The sequence below is a fragment of the Biomphalaria glabrata genome, chromosome 2 (genome assembly GCF_947242115.1).
Source record: "Biomphalaria glabrata chromosome 2, xgBioGlab47.1, whole genome shotgun sequence".
Lineage (NCBI taxonomy): Eukaryota > Metazoa > Mollusca > Gastropoda > Planorbidae > Biomphalaria > Biomphalaria glabrata.
Window position 1 is genome coordinate 18,973,361 of NC_074712.1, and position 21,238 is coordinate 18,994,598.

Genomic DNA, 21,238 nt, shown 5'->3' on the forward strand with positions numbered 1-21,238 from the left:
AAACAATGCGGTGACATACGCCCCTTCCCCAAGAAAAGATTTAGCAAAAATCTTTTTTAATACCGTATGATATGTCTCTGTGTCATCTTTTAGCAGACTATATCTAATATCCACCCAATTAAGACTTCATTGTATCAAAACATCAAATAACCTATAACAAGTCATATCAAGTAATCATAATATATAATTAAAATCCTTTTCAATCAAAATAAGTTTCATTACTGTTCACCTTAATTATGAAGTGTTCAAGAGGTATATCATCATTAGCAATGCAATGTTGACAAGAAGAGAATAAAGAAAAAAATGTTTCCTGAAGTCACACTGTTCGACATCCTATAACATAAGTGATCATAGTTTTAGAGAAAAAAAAATACATATTTGAAAACATAACATTATCAATATAAATTGCAGAAAAAATTCAATCATATGACACAATGAGTGAACTTAACCAAATATAGTTCAAAGAAATATTAATTCAGATTTCTTCAAAAAATTTCAAATAATTATTTACAAGTGTATCATGAATCTTCTTGTTAATACTAATGATTGTGTATCTTTGTACTAAATAGTAATCACAAGATTGATTAAAGTGTAATCATCATTGTGAAAATATAGTGACATATCAACAAAAATAATATCAAAGTTGACATTACAAATTACCAAGTTATTAATAGCACAACTATGAAAAAGTATTCGGTAATACAGTAGTGGGAGGAAAAAAATATATCTCATGTTTGTAAACACAAGCTTTGAAATATTCAAGATTAACTGTAGTACTAGTATAGACAAAAAATATATCTCATGTTTGTAAACACAAGCTTTGAAATATTCAAGATTAACTGTAGTACTAGTATAGACAAAAAATGTATCTCATGTTTGTAAACACAAGCTTTGAAATATTCAAGATTAACTGTAGTACTAGTATAGACAAAAAATATATCAACGATTACATTGACGAGTACATGAAAAAAAAAATTCAAGTCAACAGTTGAAAAAGTTTTGCTGTAGTTTACGAGAGTTTGTATACATTCATGTGTACTGGGTATGATCAATATAGTAAACAAAATGATTGGCATATATCAATTGTACAGTAATATTTAATTACAAAAAATATAATATGAAAATGGTTAAGTTTGTCTTTATGACATTGACTTGCAAGTGAACAATAATCGTCATCAGAATCTGGTGTGGCTAATCAAGCCAATTCTAGAGCGGCAGACTTTGCCACAACTCGTGCCTGTGTATGCATCTGATTCAGGGGTAGCTGACAGGGCAACTTTCTTTTTTTTTTCTCTTGATTAAGGCCGCTTCGTTTCGGCGAGGATCGTCCCAGCACGCACAGTCTTTGGCTATTTCTTCCCTCATACTTTCGTTCATGTCTGTGGCTCTCATGTCCAAGGGTGGACTGGGTATCAAAATCGGCCCGGGCATTTACCTTATGAACCGGCCCACAAATGAATGGCATATCATATCATGGGCGTATCCAGGATTCTTTTCGGTTGGGGGGAGGGTGATTTTTGCTACCCCCTCTGAAATGTATGTATGTAATTAATCTTCATTACATTCTGAACTTTCATTCTTTCGGGCGTTTTTTTTTAGCCTAGAACAGGTTCTTCTTTTAATTAGTGAAAAGACAGTAGATACCACCAAGGACAGCTAGGGAGCCTGGGGGGAGCGTTGTGTCCGGATCCAAGCATTATTTCCGTTATTTTCAGCTTTAAAAAATGCATAATCTGATGTATCTACAGTGCAATTAGCTTGCTACTCTTCCACTAAAAAAAATTAAAAACCAAATCTACTATTCACTGCACTTAGTTAACGGAGACCAGCGACTGGTAGAGAACGGTAACTATATATAGTTTTGCTTTTGTTTTTTGTATTGGATGGGGAGGATAACCACAAACCCCCTTTTGGCTACGCTTAGGAAATTCGGTGACTTTAGTTTGCTTAAGTTGGCTGCACTGGGGAATTAAGTAAAGTTTATCTATCAGACAATGAGGTCTGAGGCATGTGATGATTTGAACCCCTCCCTCCCGGCTACGCCCATGTGACATATAATAGGTGTATAAGCCTAATTCTCTTCAAAACATATAGTTTGATAACGCTTCGAAAACTGAAAAACACCACAAAACATTCACAGCTTGACCTTAAACTTGTCCAGGCTATACACATTCAGTAGCCATGATGTGCATTCGATCGTGACAGGACATTAAGCATTTAAAAAAAGAAATGTTCTCACAAAATAATCAAACATAAACCGACTTTTTTTTCAAGTATCAAAGCATGGGTAACAGCTTGTATATATATATATTTACTTGTAATAGAATTTGTTTAAATAATAGCACACATCTTCACTGTTATTTCTTTTACTGACCGTGTAATGGCAGGACGTCTCTAGTGAAATAGACCAAAGTGTTACAGCCATCATGATTAGAACGAACAGAGTGGCAATCTTATGTTTCAGAGGAGAGACACCATGAAAATGAAAGTGACCAAATAGGCTTATTAGATAACCGTATATTACAATGAAAAATTATATTGGGCGATATTGCCACCAAACACTTTTGTTTTTCATAATAAAGTGTCTAAATCAGTGTTACTCAAAGTTTTTCTTTTTCCTATTTAGTTTTTTAAAAAAAGCTTGTATTTAGTCAGAAGATTTAATAGATGTGCAGTATTTCACGTGTCTACGCAGCCCCAACTGTGACCTACCTAGCGCAGACATTTTCATTGTCTGCCTGTGACCGATCTAGATTCTCTTTTCGCCGTCTACGTCTGTCCTCTGCAGTGGGTTTTCTTTTTGTCTCAAATGTTTAGCCCGCAGACTTTGTAAATGATCTCCAGCTGTCTCTTTTCGAAGCCACCTGCAACCAAGTGCTCTCTTTTATGTTAGTTAAAGCAAGTTAGCGCTTTTGATGGTCTTCAAAGCGTTTCCGTGGGACACATCAGTTAAGCCAACCACTATTCAGCAAAAAAGACTGGTTTGAGAATATGTTAGTTCCACATACTGGATACGTGTCATGCCCAGCGTAATTGTTGGACTATAAAAAACCAACAACTTTAAAACGAGAAAAATAGCCTCAGCAAGCCGACACACCAACCAGACACGGAAGTGCATAAGATGAAAAAAGAATGTTCTATAGTTATCTATTGTTCGTTTCAAACAAAGCAAAGTATACAGAGAACTAATTCAACCTTATCAGTCAAGTACATTTTCTTTCCCTTGTTCGAGATACTAAATAAATAATTAATTACAAATAGATAATTAACTAAATGGTTGTTGTTTTTTAAAAAAATTTGGATTTTTGTCTGGTAAAAGAAATAATTTTGCAATAATTCAGCTTGATCTAAGATCGAGTGTGTACAAATGTTTTACCAGACAGACAGACTAACAGACAGACAGAGTGACTTGATATAAGCTTTCTAAAACTATTCCTCCTCTATACATCTAATAGAGCGAATATTTTTATCTTTTAACTAATGCGTTAGACTTAAAGAACATTTTTTAAAACCCGGTTTTAGATTTCTTGTCCTAAACACATGTTTTACAATTGTATTGCTAAGTTATGTCAGTTCTGACAAACTAACTGCTAGATTTACAACAAAAAATGTTTACTTTTATTTTTGAAGACAAAAAAATCTATTTAGTATGCATATAAGTAAAACGTCATTTAAAACAACCATTAATAAGTAATTTTTCATATTATCGCGTGCACTGCACTGTGATGAATCGATAATAGGACACTGAAATAAAGGAAGGGGAGAATTTATATATATATATAATTTTTTGTAAGGAAATGTTTGTTTTTTTCCTGAGGCTTTGAATAAGAGATTGACCCTTTACAGAACAATTAGATCAATTAGATACTCATTATAAGACATCAGTTAGGTCAGGTTCACATCGAACTTCTCCTTCACTTTCACCTATCCCTTGGTCTGCTGGACAGTTGGGGCATCGCACAAGATCCGTCAACCTTTTTTCTCCATTCTTCTGTCATTTGCTTGTGATAGAATTTCCTTCTGATTTTTTTTACAAATTTTTGCAAATTAATCAACATTTTATTTAAACAAATTCTATCTGTATTGAGTTGAAAAGGGAAAAAGTGATTGAAAACTACATTTAAAGAGATCTATCTTTTTTATTTACAAAATTCAAATTTAAGCCAATAAAATAACAATATTTATTGATGGAATCTTCAAACACACTATAATTTTTTTTTGTAGGTTTATCATTGTTGCTTTGGAATTTGTTGCTTTATGAAGTAGTGCTTCAAACATTAAATATAAATTAATTAATAATTTGCCTTAATTATCATTGTTTAAGTTTTTGCAAAGAGCCAGTGGCGTAGCTAGAGTATATGATGCCTGGTGCGGTACCTCATCTTGATGCCCCCCCCCCACCCAAAAAAAAAGATAACTAAATAATAACATTACTTTTTTGTTCAAAATAATATGTATTCATTAATCAAATATTGTTAATTCAAAACATCACTTTTTACTTAAACATACTACTAGTGAGTTTTACGCGCTTTCTTGCTAGCAAAAGTATCAATAATGATATCGAAATCAATTTTTTCCACCAGCTCTTGTTCAATGGACAAAATGGCCAAATTAGTGAGTCGTAAATTTGTCATCGTTGATCGCAAGTAATTCTTGATCAGTTTAAGTTGCATGTAGCGACGCTTACCGCAATAGTAAAAAATATGCGAATCATGATGACGATATTCGGGACTGAATCATCTAGCTGATATTTTTTTTTTTAATTCAAAAGCTCAACAGGTCTTTGTTTTGGAAGTGCGGAGGCTTCTGATGAAACTGTGACAAACCGTTGAAGCCTCTTTCGCTCCAGCAGAAATTCGTTTTTATCAATGTCGCTAGGAGTAGGCCTACTAACGAGATTGATTTTGACCTGATGATTTAATTGCTGGGAAGGCGACAAAAATTCATATCTATCTGCTTCATTATGAAGTTGCTCGAATCGGGTGATTATTTCTTGAACAATCCTGTCCAAGGTAGAATAAATTTCCCTTCGTAGCTCTTCTTTGTGTGTAAGTACAGAGTAGTCACTTTTCTCACCAGGCATCGTTTCCTTATGGCCCATACGTTTTTGAGGTTCTGTACTGTTTCTCAGATCTGAGCACACGCTTTCGGAAAAGGTAATGCTGGCTTCAGTGATGTCCTCTCGATTACTGCTTAAAAATGTCTCTAATGTTTTTAGTTTGAGTGAGCAGTCTCGAATAGACAATCCTTGTTTTTGAAGGTAGACTTGCGTATCATTAATTTCAGTTAATACAAGAGCCCAAAATCCAAGATAGGTGAGAAAATTAAAAGACTGAATAGCAACCAATAATCTCCCTGCTTCAGATCTAGCCGATGAATTTTCATCTCTGCTAGTTAATGTCTCCAGAGTTTCTATAATTTTAGAAAATTTATCCCTAACCATCTTGACGGCTTCTCCTCTGGCGCACCAGCGGGTCTCAACTAAACGTTTAAGGCTAGTTCCGGTTATTTTGATGAGGATATCCCAGAGTGTGTTGAAGTTGAGAAAAAGGCGTGTAAACGGTCCAGTGTACCAAAAAATGTTACCGAATTGACTTCAGCTTCAGCAGCTCGAATTCCTGCTAAATTAAGAGAATGGTTTGAGCAGGCAATGAACAGTGCTTTGAGATTGACTTCTAGAATACGTTTTTGGACACCGTAGTTTTGACCTTTCATGACCGCAGCATTATCATAGCCTTGACCCCTGCAGTCCATTATGTCTAAGCCATCCGAACGCATTTTCTCTAGAATCATCTCAGCTATTTCAGCAGCATGCTTGTCCTTTGTGTCGATGAAGTCAATAAAAGACTCACAAACCTGCACCCCGTCATTATCCATGACAACCGTAAAATAATTCGGAAGTTTGATCCAGCTTTGAGATGTCAGGTGTACTGTCAAAAATAATAGAGAAATAGTTGGCTTGTTTTACTTGCTGTATGATTTGTTTTTAACGTGATTCTCCAATATTGTAATACATTCATTTTGTATTTGTGGAGACATGTATGTATTCGGTCTGGAACAAAGCTTAGTTCGAAGCACATGCTCCCTCAAGAGTGGATCGTACTTTGATAGTAATTTTACTAACTCCAAGAAATTGCCTTGATTTTGCCCTTCCAACACTTCTTCTGCTCGCTCGCGATGCCCACGAAGTTCCAGATTTTGCTTTGAGAGAAAACGAATGATGTCCAAGATTCTCTTCAGGTAGTCTCTCCAGGTTTTCGTCTCTTGTATAATCAAATCTTGGGCCTTGTTGTCAATACTGTTCCCTACTCTCAGGTGAACTTCAAGCTCCCCCCATGCAAGCGATGACTGAATGTGAGCTCTGCTGGTCTCATGTTTTTCTATTTTCGGGGATAACCTCCACCAATCATTGAATTCATCCTTGGATTTAAATAAAGATTTAAATAAAGATTTGGTACTTGATCTTGTTGAGAAGAGTATGCAGGGGAAGCAAAATAAGGATTCTTTTTTTGGCGAATAACACATCCACTTTCTAAGAACTTTCTCACCGTTTGACATTTGCGGAAAAAAACAAGCCTTTGGAAGCTTTCTAGCCTTTCCATTTGCTGATTCTTGATGTCTATACACCTCTCTGAATTGACTGTCCATACGCTGAATTGTTTCAGATCCTTGAGTGACAAGGTGTATGCGGATATTATCTGTGATGACATCAGGCCAATCTCCAATGTCGTTCAGTCTAGAGTTTATTATCCTGCTTTCTGTATTGTTTACACTGTCTGATGGTTCAGCTTCTTCAGTATGAATTTTTGAGGAGTTTACTAAAGACATGCTTGTGTGCTGTCCTTTAGTCTCTAGAACCTGCAGTATTCTTTTTCATCATTCAGGATGTCGGTCTCATCATTTTTTTCTGGATTCAATGATAACCGTCTCATATTTCTTTGTTGATTTTAATTGTTCAGTTATTTCATACACAATAACAGCATGCGCAATATGTAACAGATTTTCACCCTCTAGACTCTATATCTAGATTAAACTAATGGACTAAACAATAAAGTAAAAAAATATGGCCTATCTTATTCTTTTTTGTATTACAGAGCATTGATCAGTGTAGTAACAACATGTACCGTGTGTCCGAAATAAATCTAGTAAATTAGATTTAAACTGTTCTATAGCTTACATTGTATTGAAGAAATAGTCAAGGAGATGAAACAAAAATGGCGACATGACTAGTTTATAAATCGTTATATTTAAAATACAGTAGTTTATGTTTGTTCGTGTCCATACAATTAGTCGTTTTTACTGAAACGCTCAGGGAAATAGGAAATTAATACACACTGGGGGAATTTTGGTGCCCCTCTCCACTTGGTGCCCTGTGCGGCCCGCACCACCCGCACATTGGTAGCTACGCCACTGCAAAGAGCAGTTTCTCGTTTATTTCTTGATCTTTCACGTCTGGCACAAATATTGAGTCCGCGAAGATTTTCTCACTAACAAGAGAAGGGGCAAACGCGAGTAACTGTCGCCTAAACCAGGAAGCTTCAAACATGAAGGGCTCATTAGCCTTGGCTGGCTACCCACCTAGCAGAAGTAAAACTGAATTCAAAACTCGTCTGCCTTAGAAATATACTCAAACATGGGAAATGTTAGGTTGGTCAACCCTGAGGAAAACTGAGGACCCTTATGCAGTTTGCAGCACACATCACTACACCCTGTCAGAGCCTGTGGCTTTGCTGATCCCCAACTGTATATGTGTCGTTTGCAAAGAATTACATTAGAAACTTTTAATTTGATAACTCATGCCACCGAAATGACCTTGAACTGTATTGTTGCTTAAAGAAATTATTTTCAAAATATCAGATGTAGGTTTGTGCAAAACAGTTTTTAAAACTACAACAACTGGTAAAAATCTATCTATGGTGTTTTCCGTATTTTGCTTTTAAAAAAAAGTAAAGTTTCCCTTTCACACCTTGTGATGATGTTAAGGTCATCTGTTTTTTTTTTTTTTTTTTTTTGGCCAACGGTTAACTAGCTGGGTGTCATGCGGGCAGCACAACGACCAAATGCCTTGACTTTTCTTAACTTAAGTCAGGTTCCCATTAGAGTTGGGTTGACTCGGTAGCCCTTAAAATCCTGAAATTCAAAATTCAATGAGAGTCTAACCAGGTTCGGAAGCCAAGCGCTTAACCACTACCACCGCGCTCCCTATTTTGTTATAAGTAAAAAGATATTGTAAGACGTCCACAAAACATCATCTTCTCTATATGACGTTGAAGAGAGATTTTGAACTTTATCGTTGAATGTTCAAAAGTGTTTCACATCTTTATCTTTTTATCAGTGTGACATTTGTCTCAGATGATCCTCCAGCGCAATTAGTTTCATATATTCATACAAAAGGAAATTGGCTAGTTTGACAAAGAAGGAATGAACAATTTGAACTAATCAGCCGCTATACATTTTACATTTCTATTTGCTTAACATTACTTACATGTAGACAAAATGAAGTTATTTAAATAATTATTGAAATTAAATACAACAATTTTTCGTTTGAATAGCAGGATAGATATTTTAGGAATTAACTTAGGTACAAATTATATCTTAGTGTGAAGAACTACATTAATGGTATTTAAAAATTAAAGTCACGACCTGCTTAGATGAAATCTACTATCGTAGACCCCCGTGGACATTTCATAGACCACCAATTTGTTTTTTCACTTTCGTAGACCCCTTGGAGGTCTTCATAGACCCCTGGGGTCTATATAGACCACTTTGGGAATCACTGATCTAGACCTTAGAAATAAAAATCTACACTTTAAGCCTAGAAATTAAAATTATAGATCTTGATCTAGTCTAAATCTTGGCTGTTTGGTTGTGCGGTTTGCGCGCTGGACTGTCGTTTGGATTCATCGATGGTCCAAGATTCAAACCCTGCCCGCTCCCATCCCCCGTCGTATTACGGGAGGTTTGGACTACAATTCTGAAGGAACATCCGAAACACGTAAAACAACAAACATTCTAAACTAGACCAAGAAATTCTAGATCTAGATTCTATAATGATTTTAATTAGAACTTAAATCTAAATCTAGTTTTAAAAATCTAGTTCCAGTTTAAGAAAAAAAAATTTAGATCTAATGTACAAAATCATGATTTGATCTAAATCTAGCTATTATGTCTTTTTAAAATGCGAGTCACATTACGAGGTTTAATAAACATTACTATACCGAGTTGTTTTAGCATTTAAAGAATTTATTCCATATGACGTCAAAGGAAAAAAAATCCACTACGTCACACGGCCTAGTTAGACTAAAATATATCATCTATACGAGCAGCTTGTTGAGGGTTCATAGACATTGTTGCACCGAGTGAGATCTTTTAGCATTTCATTTAAAGAATTAACTCCATATGACGTCAAAGGAAAAAAATTCCATTACGTCACACGTCCTAGTAAGACTAAAAAATGTCTTCTATACGAGCAGCATCTCGAGGGATCATAGACATTGGTGCACCGAGTTTGTTCTTTTAGCATTTCATTTGATGGTCTAGTTAGACTTAATATATATATATAAAGTATTAAAGACGCTTTTTGTTTTGTTTTGTCTGTCAGTCATGTTAATAGCAAGAAAAAAAAAAGACTAAAAGCTATTCAAAATCTGATTAAAATGTAATTTCCCTTCCGAAACATCGCATTAGTTTTTAGTTTCTATAATAGATTGTTCCAGATGTTTATATATTTATAGTGAGAGAAAATAAGAATTCCAGATTAATCAAATGCCGTTAATTAAATTTGTGGGTTGGTCTGTTATGAAAATTAGATGCACTATAGCCTTATGGAGATTTTTTCAAACCATACTTTGGTGTTAGGAAGTTGTTTTCCTTAAAAATCGGAGCATAATATTAACTATAATTAGATTTTCTAACATTTTAGCTAGAAAGTTAAATGTAGTGTAAGAGAGAAGTGCGATTTTACATAAATAGAGTTAAACTATTTTTCATTAAAAATCCGGAACAACCAATTTTTGTAAATGAGAAAATTATTTGTTTTATTTATTAGAAAAGGGATTTCAAACATTTATTAGCGTTATTAGATTTTTCATATAATTAGATTTTTCATATCGAATCATTTTTGGCGACGATTTTTAAGAAAATTAAGGTAATGTAGGTCGATTTCTTTTTCGAAACAAAATTCGGAACATTCTTTACCGATTAAACAACTTTTATTATGTTTCGGCAAGAAAATTAACTGTAAAATAAGTCTAAAAATTGATTTTCAATAATCGTTTCTAGTAAATTACTTTCTTATTTTAAAATTCTGAATATTGTCGAGATTTTTGAAAAAAAAATAGTCATTTGACATAAATTTTTTTAAAATAAAAAATTCGGAACAATTGATATTGATAAATAAACTATTATGACGTAGTGTCAAAGAATATAAGTGTAATATTAGTCAATTATGCGATTTCTAACAATTATTTGACATAATTTATTTTTTATAAAAAAATATCCGGAACAAATTTATAGTTAATGAAATATAAATCAGTATAGATATTTTTATTTAGCATTTATATGCTATTTACATAAAAAAACCGGAACATTATATTAAAGATCATGTGTTTCTTGCAACGTTTAAGCATGGAAATAAAATCTAATATAAAATAGAGAAAACAAATATTCATTGGCATTGATTTGTTTTTCACAAAACATCCGGAACAATCTATTATAGATACTTAAAACTATTGCAATATTTCTGAATGAAAAATTAAAGGTTAAATCAGATTTACATTAGCCTCTAGTGTCATTTGTTAATCTAATCGTGACGGACAGACCAACCAACAGACAAAACGCACAAAAATAATCTTCTTTTATTCGGATGGGGGCACTAAACAAAAAAAAAATAAAATCTGATTTTTTTAAAACGTTTAAGGAATTGGTTTAGCACCGCATCACGTTGCGACGTTACGCTACTGCACGAACGTCGCTGCATAAAAAAGTCCATTTAAAAAAAAAGTGCGTGATATTTACATACAAAGTGCATTATTAGCCTTTATAAACAAACAGAAATGTTTCATTATTTATATTTGTTGTAAACATTTCCTGTACATTTTATAAATATATTTGACTTAGTGATACTAAAAATACACCAATATTGTCCATCTTTGTTAGCATATTGTAACATTGCCTCCCTTACATTTACGTAATTGTTTTAGAATTGGTGTATTTTTATGAAAAAATCGCTTGCATAATTAATTTTATAAATTAAAAGGTTTGCTTTTAGAAAACCAAAAGTAGCCGTTGCACCTAAACTTTTCAAGCCGCATTTAATGATGAAATAATATTTTTCATTTCTCTTCTAGTTTTCGAGATCTGAGTGTGACAGACGGACACACGGACATTTTGCACAAACCTAATAGCGGCTTTTTCCTCTTACGGGGGCCGCTAAAAAAGATCAAAGCACAAAGAATACAGTTTTTTTTTTATTAAGTGACTAAATCGTTCCTTTAGGAAGCATCAGAACCATACTTGGCACTAGCCAAGAAGAAAAATTCCCCCAAATATTCAAGTATATCATTCGACTTACGCATTGTAACATTTCCGTCACCTTGGCTTGAGCTTCTTTTTCAGAAAAATCAAATAAAATCATATTCTTCAGAAACCTCAATGGCCACTTATTTACTTTCCAATTCTACAAAATTTACATTAATTACATGTGAGAATTCAATAATATTTTATGCATGAAGAGTGACGTCATTTGTTAAACAGTAACTATTGCTTGGCATCCTGATATTACTGTGCTAGCAACAGATTCAGTAGATTCGATTAAAACATTTTTTAAAAAAATCAAAGCAGTGTTCATATACATACATGAAACTGGTATACATCTGAAAGTAAGGTTTCTCGTTTTCCTTTTGATATTAATTATGATATAAAATCTTAAAATAAAAAAATAAATTCAAAAATGTTTAGTCGAAATGAAAAAAAAGTATATAGATCTATTTACTTATTGTGAATAACATGTTGCAATATTTACCCACTGTCGTTTATTTTTTTTTTTATTGTCAGTAATTCACAAAGTGCATTGTTTACTTGGGTGTCACACCACTAACGGGTGCCACCCGGTGCGGACCGCACCTCCCCCCCCCCACCCCACCCCGAGAAAAGAAACGTCATAATCTTGAAACTTTTTTTTTTATTTATTAAGTAAAATGAAGCATGATTTCGAGGTCCTTTCATTAGTAGTTAGTTATTGGTTAGTTATCGGTCATTATTCATTGTTCACTGTGGTTTGAAGCCATATACACCCCGCCGTCTGGGCGCTTCCATTGTCTTTCGAGACAGAAGAAGCCTTCTAGTTTCTCCAGCAGAATTTAGATTTCTGTATGATCCAGTAGATATTTAAAAGGAGCTGATAGGAGGAAAAGATATCTTTAAAATAATCATCACTTGACCTTCATTTGCTTCAGATAAACAAAACATCCATCACTAGCATGAGTATACTACGATGTTTACTCGAATCACATTAGGCAACATTTTTCCATGGTATTTCTAATTACTTCGCCTATGTAACTAAAGTGCACGAAAGTATTTGCATAAGAGATTTCTCATTCTTGCTGATACTTTAAACTCATTTGTAAAGTTTCTTTTATCTTTAAAGAAAAACACAAGCACACAATGTAAAAGGAAGTTATACAATGCGTCTTAAACAAACGTGTTTAGAGGTAGTAGTTATTCTCCTCTACTTTAAAAAAAATGTTCTATTATACTTTGAGATTGTTTCGTCTGGTTAGAAATTCAAATAATTTATTTAGACAATCTTCCACAACCCTATACACAACCATACTTCATCACTTCTAGCATCGAAACGCTTCTCGTAGTGTAATGGTCACTTGGTCATTGGACAGAAGACTCACCATGTGAATTCGCTTGTGATCCAATGTGGCTCATTATGTTAATTTTTATTTGACGTCTGTATATTGTTTATAAATGGATGTTCTAGTGAGTTCTTGTTTAATAAATTTTAAAAAAGCTTTGACAATAATTTTAATTCAATTACAAAATACCAAAAAAAAGCAAGATTAAAATCGAAACAAAACAGAATGATGTTTTAAAATATAAATCTATATCGAAAATTAGAGCCACATGTCATTTACACATAACCTTTGGTCCCTAAAGAAATCTCTAATTAACACCTAAATACTCATTATTAACCAACAAGTTCTATTAAGAAAAAACAACAACACACACACAAACTGGTGTTTCCTCAAGCATCCAGCTCTCTCAAAGTCTCTTTGAAAGTTCTATAATAAACATGAACATTGTTTTGAAGCCAGCTATGAGATGAAGCTTTTCTGAGTGGCTCGCCAGCTTGGACGTCGATATGGAAACCTCTTTTAGACATTTCTTTGATGACATCTGTTAAGGCTTTGTTATTGATGTGAGATAATCCCCCTTGACCTGAAATAGTTACCAGAAATACCAGAAATATATGTATAAATATATTACATCGTCGACTAAAGATGTATAAAATAAAAAGATAATAGTTGTTTGTAGGCTGTCCTCCAGGTATCTAGCAAAAGTCTATTCTACGTATTTAGTGTTATAGACTAGTTTAATTGAGTAGTGCTTAAATGTTAGTTAATATGGGATAAAGAAAATGTAAAACAAAACAACAACAAAGCTTATATTAAGCGTAGTTGTATCAATAAGTTTGGATCAGTAATGTAAATATTTGTAATAGCTCTAGACTAACAATAATACGGCTGTGCATTTAGAATATATTTGTTTACCAATTGTTTTTTGTTTAGTGCAATTTCAAGCTTTTAGCTTCCTCGATACGCTATGATCCTATCACTTGTCTGGACCAGTTGGGAAAGAGGTGGAGAGAGATGGAAGGAGATATCTTGTGAATAATACTGTGATCGCTTTTTAAATGCATTTATGCACTCGAACTCGAGTAATCTAGACTCAAAGTCAGTCGATTAAATATGTAGCACAAGTCTGTTCAATATATCTCAATTAAAGAAAAAGGACTCTCTTTCAGAACTTGTGATCTATAGGGCAGGTGCAAATTTCATGTTTCTGTGGCCCACGGTTAACGAGGGTGAGGGTGTCATGTGGCCGTCTCAACAACCAAACACCCTTAATTTTCTCCAACTAGTGTAATGTACTCATAAGAGCTGAAATTTAAAAAAACAGACTTCAACATGATTAGAACCCAGAACCCTTCAGTTCCATTGTTTGTAAAATGTTTAACATGTTTCGGATGTTCTTTGAGAGTTGAAGATAATTCACTTTCTAGTCCCAACGTCCCGCAGGAAGACAGGTGATGGCAGCGGGAAGGATATACTCCCGGGACCATCGAGACGACCAAAGTGAACATACCGCACCAGCAGGCAGCCGAACGCTTTATCACTCATACACCGCGCCTCAATTCAAACCTTCGTCTAGATATGTAACGAAAGTTTGTTCAATATATGTCAATTCTACGTTCATCGTTTTAATATGTAGTCTAATTCTGTCCAATAGAACTGTACTCTATATTTGTCCTCTATGTCAGTTTTGCCCAACCTATGACCCGCGTGCTGTCATACTATTCGGCCTCTAGAAGCTTTACCCGAAGAGTAGTAGTAATCGATTTTGGTAAAAAAGACAAGAAAAAACTCAGACACGGCCCCCGACTGATGATACATATGAGATATTCCGGAAAAAAAACTTGTCACTATGTCACACGGCTTAGGTAAACTAAAAATGTCTTTTTAATACAAAATAGTTGATAAGGGTCAAAAAAACTATGGCACACGATTTTTTTTAGCACTTAAATCATTTCGGGCTAGTTAGTCAAAAAATCTCTTTATTAACACAAGAGAGTTGACATGATTATTAGACATTGGTGCACCGAGTTCTTAAAGCCTTTCTTTAAAGAGTTCATTCCATATGACGTCAAAAAAACAAAAACTTTTCACTACGTCACACAGCCTAGTTCCACTAAAAATGTTTTTATCAACACGAGAGAGTTGATGAGGGTTAGTAGACGTTGGCGAATCAAGTTCTCAAAGCATTTCATTTTAAGAATGGATTCGAAGAAGAAAAAATTTACTACGTCACTCAGCTAGTAAGCCTAAAAAAAAGTATTTTTTTATCACAAGAGATTTGACGAGGATTACGTAACATAGCGCACGAGTTCTTATAGCCTTTGCGAAAATGTAATAGCAACATATATAATAGGATATTAACAACAATGAGATTATGTCGTTTTAGCAAGAAAATTAAATGTAGTATAAGCTACAATTGAAATTTTAAAAAATTATTCAGAGTTTTAATATTTTTAATAAAATATCCGGAACAACCGATTTTCGGTATTGAGTTTTTGCGATATTTTAACAAGAAAATTAATTGTTATATATATAGTAGAATTTTTATTTAAAAATTCAAAACAATATTTTACCAATAAAAAGCGTTTTATGATGTTTCAACAAGAAAATTAAATGTAAAATAAGTCAAAAAAGAGATTGTAAATGACTTTCTCCTTTTAAAATTCTGAGCAACCTATTGTCGCAATTTTTGTAAATGTCATTTGATATAACCAAAGAAAATATAATTTTCCTAATAAAAACACACGCATAATATAGTTTTCACAAATATTCCGTGACCCAGAGGAACAAAAATGATAATATCTTTTTGGTTTATTAGTTAATATATATATATATATATATATATATATATATACTAGCCTGGCATTACCCGCGGCCTGCGGGTCTAAGTTTGTGTTTACTAATCTAGTGGATTGGATTTAGATGTATGTTAAACTTAGCTAATGATCCTTTCAAGTTATTTCTCTTTCGCTACGAAAATAAAAGTAGTTTTGCGAAAATGGGTTTACCCGAAGCCGATACATTCATATCTATTAAAAACGAAAAGAGCGATAGCTTTGTTAAATGAATGGCATTATAAAGTGAACAATTAAACGAAATAATTTTTAGTACGCGATTCATGAATGTAGATCTAGGCCTATCTCAACTCGGCTTCGCAGCTTTCGTAAACGAATGTAGTCTCTTAAAAATGCTTTAGAAAACCAAATTTGAATGTTTATTTGATCAAAATATGAAATGAATGGACTATAATTAGTATGTTCATGTGTTAACGTATAAAACTATCTGTGCGAAGAGAAGTTTTATCATCTTAGAGTTGAATTAGAGTTTTAGATCTAGGGATGGGATTTTAAAGTAAACAATTAAACGAATTAATTTTTAGTACGCGATTCATTACGGTATTGTCTAATGAAAGAATGTTCGTCAGGAAATCTGTAGTTACATATATAAGGAACTAATTAATGTAAAAAATACTTTTGAAACACAAAATTGAAGGTTAATTTTATTATATAATGAAATCAATGGATCTTCTTTTGTATTTTCATGTGTCAAAGTAAAAAAACTATCTGCGCAAAGTGTATTTCTTAAAATTAGATCTAGGTCTAAATCCTTTCTATCTTTTCTCATGTCAACATTGTAGACATGGCCTAGATCCATAAAATACTATAACTTTAATAGAGTCGGACAACTTTATTTTTTTTTAGGGTCTTAAGTTTGTTTTAGGGCTACAATACATACACTAAGGTCTAAGTTGGTACCCAAGAAACATTCCTGCCAAGTTTTATCAAGATTGGTCAAGCGGTTTTGATGTCTATAAGTAACATACATACACCTCACATTCTACTTTATAGTATAGATATATCCACATCTCTCATTAAGTAGCATTTTTTTCCCTTATTAATTATTTTTATTTCAGGATCTTTGGGAGCCTACGAGTCCACCCAGCTCTAATGGGTACCATTACCAGCACAACGATCACCCGCCTTTACATTCCCCAACTAAAGTCAGGTTCTCCTTCAAATACCAGTCTTCACCGAGATTCGAACCCAAGACCCCAGGTTCGGAAGCCGAGCGCTTAACCACTCAGCCACCGCGCCCCCAATACACCATATACTCCGGTCTCCAGCCTATCAATGATAGTAATATTCATAGTACAACATGACCAATACAAATTTTTCGCGCAAAAACGTCCCCTGCGCCAAAACGGTGGCGCCAAAAAATTCTCGCGCAAATAAGTACCATAAGCTTGTCCATCGCGGCTTCAGTTTAAGCAATCACAGACAACGTTTGCAGTTTTTGTTTGATCTACCGCATGGAGGCAAGGGTCACATGGATAAACTTTAACAACGTGTACAGTAAATAGTTTTCTCACATGTTTAATTTTTTTTTTTTTTAATATATATTTTATTTCATGAACAAGTCTTTAAATTGCATTTCATAACGCATAGGGATAGAGGAGGGGCCTGGAGGGACACCGATTCTTCTCTTTGACATTCTCCGTAAAAAGAAAGTTGAAGCTACGACTTTGAACCATAGGTAGCTGCTTGCACCACCCTGTGAAAAATCCAGCGGAAGACCCCTAGTTGCGTCGATCTCCGATCTCGTTAAGCAAAGACAAGACAGCTACCGTCAACTTCAAGAACTTCAAGAGCTCCAAGAACTTCTAGAGGATGACAACTAGGGCTCAAATAAAGTTATAATTTTTAAAGCGTTTTTAATGATTCCAACGCTTACCTGGCACAGCCCAGCTGAGAATAATTCCTTCACGTGCATGTCTGACCAGATTGTCCAGGTAAATCTCTTCAAATTTGGCCGAGATGTGCTCTGCTACTTCAATACTGACAATCCAGTCGAAGATCGGAAGGCCATACTGTGGGGCTGTCAAGTCTAAAAAACTCACCTAAATTAAAAACATGTACTTTAATTTTAAAAATCGATATTATTGAAATATATCTTAAAATCAAATCTTCCAATCGATAACTGTGGTAGAAATACCATCAAGAATAAAACCTTTTATATTTAATATTTTATTATTTACTTTACACCAGTAATGCCCAATCTATTTAACCAGCGGGCCAATTTAATTTCCGACACTCGTGTCGCGTGCCACATGACTAAAAAGGTACAAAAACGAAAAGAAATTGATCTAAAACAATTTTCTTAGAAACCTGGGTTACTGTACTTATAGTAATGGGACGTCATAAAATGGCTTCATTTCTCTACTTAAAATTTGAGCAAAATTATAGCTAGTTAGCCAACGACTCATTTTTTTTTGGGTCTCTTTTTGGTAAATATCCCCATCAATGCTCCAATTTCTAGGCGTAGTTTAAAATCTTTTTATTCTATTATGTATTATAATCAAACCAAGAATGACGTAATATTTATTTTACAATCTCGTTTACATGTTGTTTAAACCAAAAACAGTCACACTTTCTTTACAAATCACATATGTTGGTTTATTATCGTGTTTCACAAAAAATAAAGATCCGTTCACTTTTCATGGTAGATTCAAATTCCACTTGTAGTTTCTTCAACTCTCCCATTTCATAAACATACAAATGTTAAAGGTCGTAGTGTCAATCCATCAAAGGGCCCTAACGTAGGTAAGAAATTTTTTTTTAAACATATTTATTTTTTAAAAATAAAAAGGGGGGGGGGGATATTCCACTCTCTGTGCCGACGTTTCGGAAGGCCGGATGGTACCAATCGCGATGTGGCCCGTGGGTTGTATTTTGAGCATTACTGCTTTACACTATTACAAGGAGTGATCGGAGCATTGCAATTTTTCAACGTAACATTAATTCACATACCTGAATGTCAGCGAAAATAAAGCTGCAAATCATCGTTTTGTGCTTACGAGTGGGCAATTACGAGGTGGGGGGGGGGGGCGGGGGGTAAATCGAAATGAATAGAAGAGTGCCTTTTTTTTTTGTTACTTGTTTTTAAAAAAGTTTTATTTCTGTATTTCATTTATTTTTAGTTGTGTTATAAGAAGAAAAAAGAATTCGCTAAAATCTATTTTTACAACTGAATGGTTCATAGCAACTTAGGTAAACACAATCAAGAGAAGACACACTTGAACATCACTTAACGAGGTCACTTTAGAATAGATCAGGGGTGGCCAAACATTTTGCTTCCGCGAGCCAATTTCTTTCACTTGTACTTCAGACGCCCCAATTAAAATGTAACAAGTTTCAGATCTTTAAAGTATGTCCATTAGAACACAGTTGGTCTGTTTTACCTATTGTATGTAGAGTAGAGGAGGGGGGATTTAAAACAAAAATTAAACGTTACTTATTAAGTCTTTCTTTGTTCACATTTTTAGTTTGCATTTATATTCTTAACTTATTATTATCTGTTATCTGTAAAAATATTAAGAGTTAATTTCGTGACCTCTTGTTTTTGATCATTTTAATGGATGTAAATGCTTGCTCTCACCAGTATCTGATAGACTTAACTATGGGAAAATGTTCTTAGGTCTGTCAAATGTAAACATGGCAAAGATCGTCACAATTAATGATTCATAAGTGCTTGGTATTGAAAAAAGTTCATCCAATTCTAATTTCAGCACTAAATTGTTTTCAGATTAATAAGTTTCATTTGTAAGGATTCTTCATAATATTTTTAATATATATATTTAATATTTTGCTCAGTAAATGAAAAGCAATGCAGTCTTCCTCATCAGCAAAATGATTCAAACGACATTTGAGTGTATTTTATAAAACTGTCTTGATCTTCAATATTTTGTTCTTTTAAATTTGCGAGTCGACTAATATATTTTTTTAAAAATAAAAGATAAACAGTTTGAACTTCATTTTGAATTAGTGATATCATTTACAAAGCTAGAAATTAATGTGTCAATGCTCATTGTCATACTGTTTTAGACATGTGAGATGTGAGATGTCTAGTATCATCAACTAAAACAAAATTCTATATGAAAAATCCATTTCTCAGAAGAGCTCATTTACTCGAACAAGACATCTTTCTCTTCAAGAAAATCATGTGCGATATTTTTCAGTTTCCAAAATCTTCGGAGACCATTTTCTCTATAAAGGTAATACTGGATTTTTCTAGTCACGATTTTCTCTCAATTCTCTATTTCATCGTAATGTCTCCTAACTCTATTTAAACATTTCACAACTGGCATCCATAATATGCTGCAAGTTCAAAAGTGTTTCCCACACACAACTTCTTGGTGTATAAAGCAAAGCTATCTTAGAAGAGGTCAATCTAAAATTCTCTTAAGCAAGATTACAGTTCCAGTAACTTTACCACTCATTGACGCTTAGTTTACTTTTGTTAACTTTATTTTTTTGATGGTTTTCTAGACTTTGCTTCCTCAAATATGTCTGATCATTTAGTTTTTTCTTAGAGTGATTTAAGCCCAATAAATTATTTAATAATAATTATTATCTTTGTTCTTCTAATAACAAAAAGCTTAAATAGGTAACATAAAAAATGTTCAAGGCTAACAAATAGTATACAAAGGTACAAATATAAATACAACGCTAACAAAAAAAAAAAATGAAACTAACGTGTTCTCTGTGTTTTTTTTTTTTTTTTTTGTGGTCTGATTAGTTTTATACACATTTCGGACTATATGAGCGTCCTAACAGCTAGTAAATTAAATTCCTGTGGAATTTTTTTTTCTCTAAAAATCGGTTATGATCATTTTGACGAACAGGCATTTTGCTTTTCCTTGATTTTTGTCTTGGTGGTGAAGTACACCACTTGGAATTGTGCAATGGGCCACATTTGGCGCTTGGACCATAGGTTTGGCCACCCCTGGAATAGATAAATCTTTCTGACATACAAACACAAAAACTACCCACTTACCACTCCGCCGGTAACGGTCTCACAGAAAGGCGCCCCGTCGAATGAAGAATAACTTTTCAAGTGACCAAACTTATCCAAGAGTTTCTTGTATGTTCCTGGCCCGTCTCCAAAACTTCCAACTGTTTTGTTGCTCAGAAACCTGCTAAGAGCGGCAGCGAACGTCTGCCGAAATGTGGTATTAAATTCTACCGATTAATGTACTTATGGCACGTTGTATATGTAAATTTGAAAGGCTAATTGAGGTCTATTTACTAAAGGTCAATGATTATTCATATCTTCTGAAGTGGTCAGTTTATTAGAAGTACACGGGTCATCCCCTTACCTCATCTGTAACGTGTGATTGGCTGTTAGGACTGCTGGTTTCTTCGCACCATCCTCCATTAGCCGACACTTTCGAGTCTTTCTAGACATAAAGAGTATGATTAAGACAGTGAATTAATCAGGAAGAATTAGTCTTACGGTGACAAAGGCCAACAAAGACGTATTTTCTTTACATTTTATTTAAATACAAAGTTTGCTACCAATTTAGTTTGTGTTTTAAC

General features: G+C 33.8%; 1 protein-coding gene across 3 annotated transcripts in view; it reads right to left on the reverse strand.

Annotated features, from left to right (window-relative positions):
- Positions 1-13,015: 13,015 nt before the first annotated feature.
- Positions 13,016-21,238, reverse strand: part of LOC106079559 (uncharacterized) — a 39,897-nt gene continuing 31,674 nt past the window's right edge. For all 3 annotated transcript variants that reach the window (XM_056019560.1, XM_056019562.1, XM_056019561.1), the window contains 4 exons: positions 21,019-21,099; positions 20,697-20,858; positions 17,595-17,760; positions 13,016-13,446 (listed from right to left, as the gene is read on the reverse strand). In XM_056019560.1, the coding sequence (XP_055875535.1) occupies positions 13,253-13,446; positions 17,595-17,760; positions 20,697-20,858; positions 21,019-21,099 (603 nt within the window). In that variant the 3' untranslated portion in view covers positions 13,016-13,252. The remainder of the gene's footprint in view (positions 13,447-17,594; positions 17,761-20,696; positions 20,859-21,018; positions 21,100-21,238) is intronic.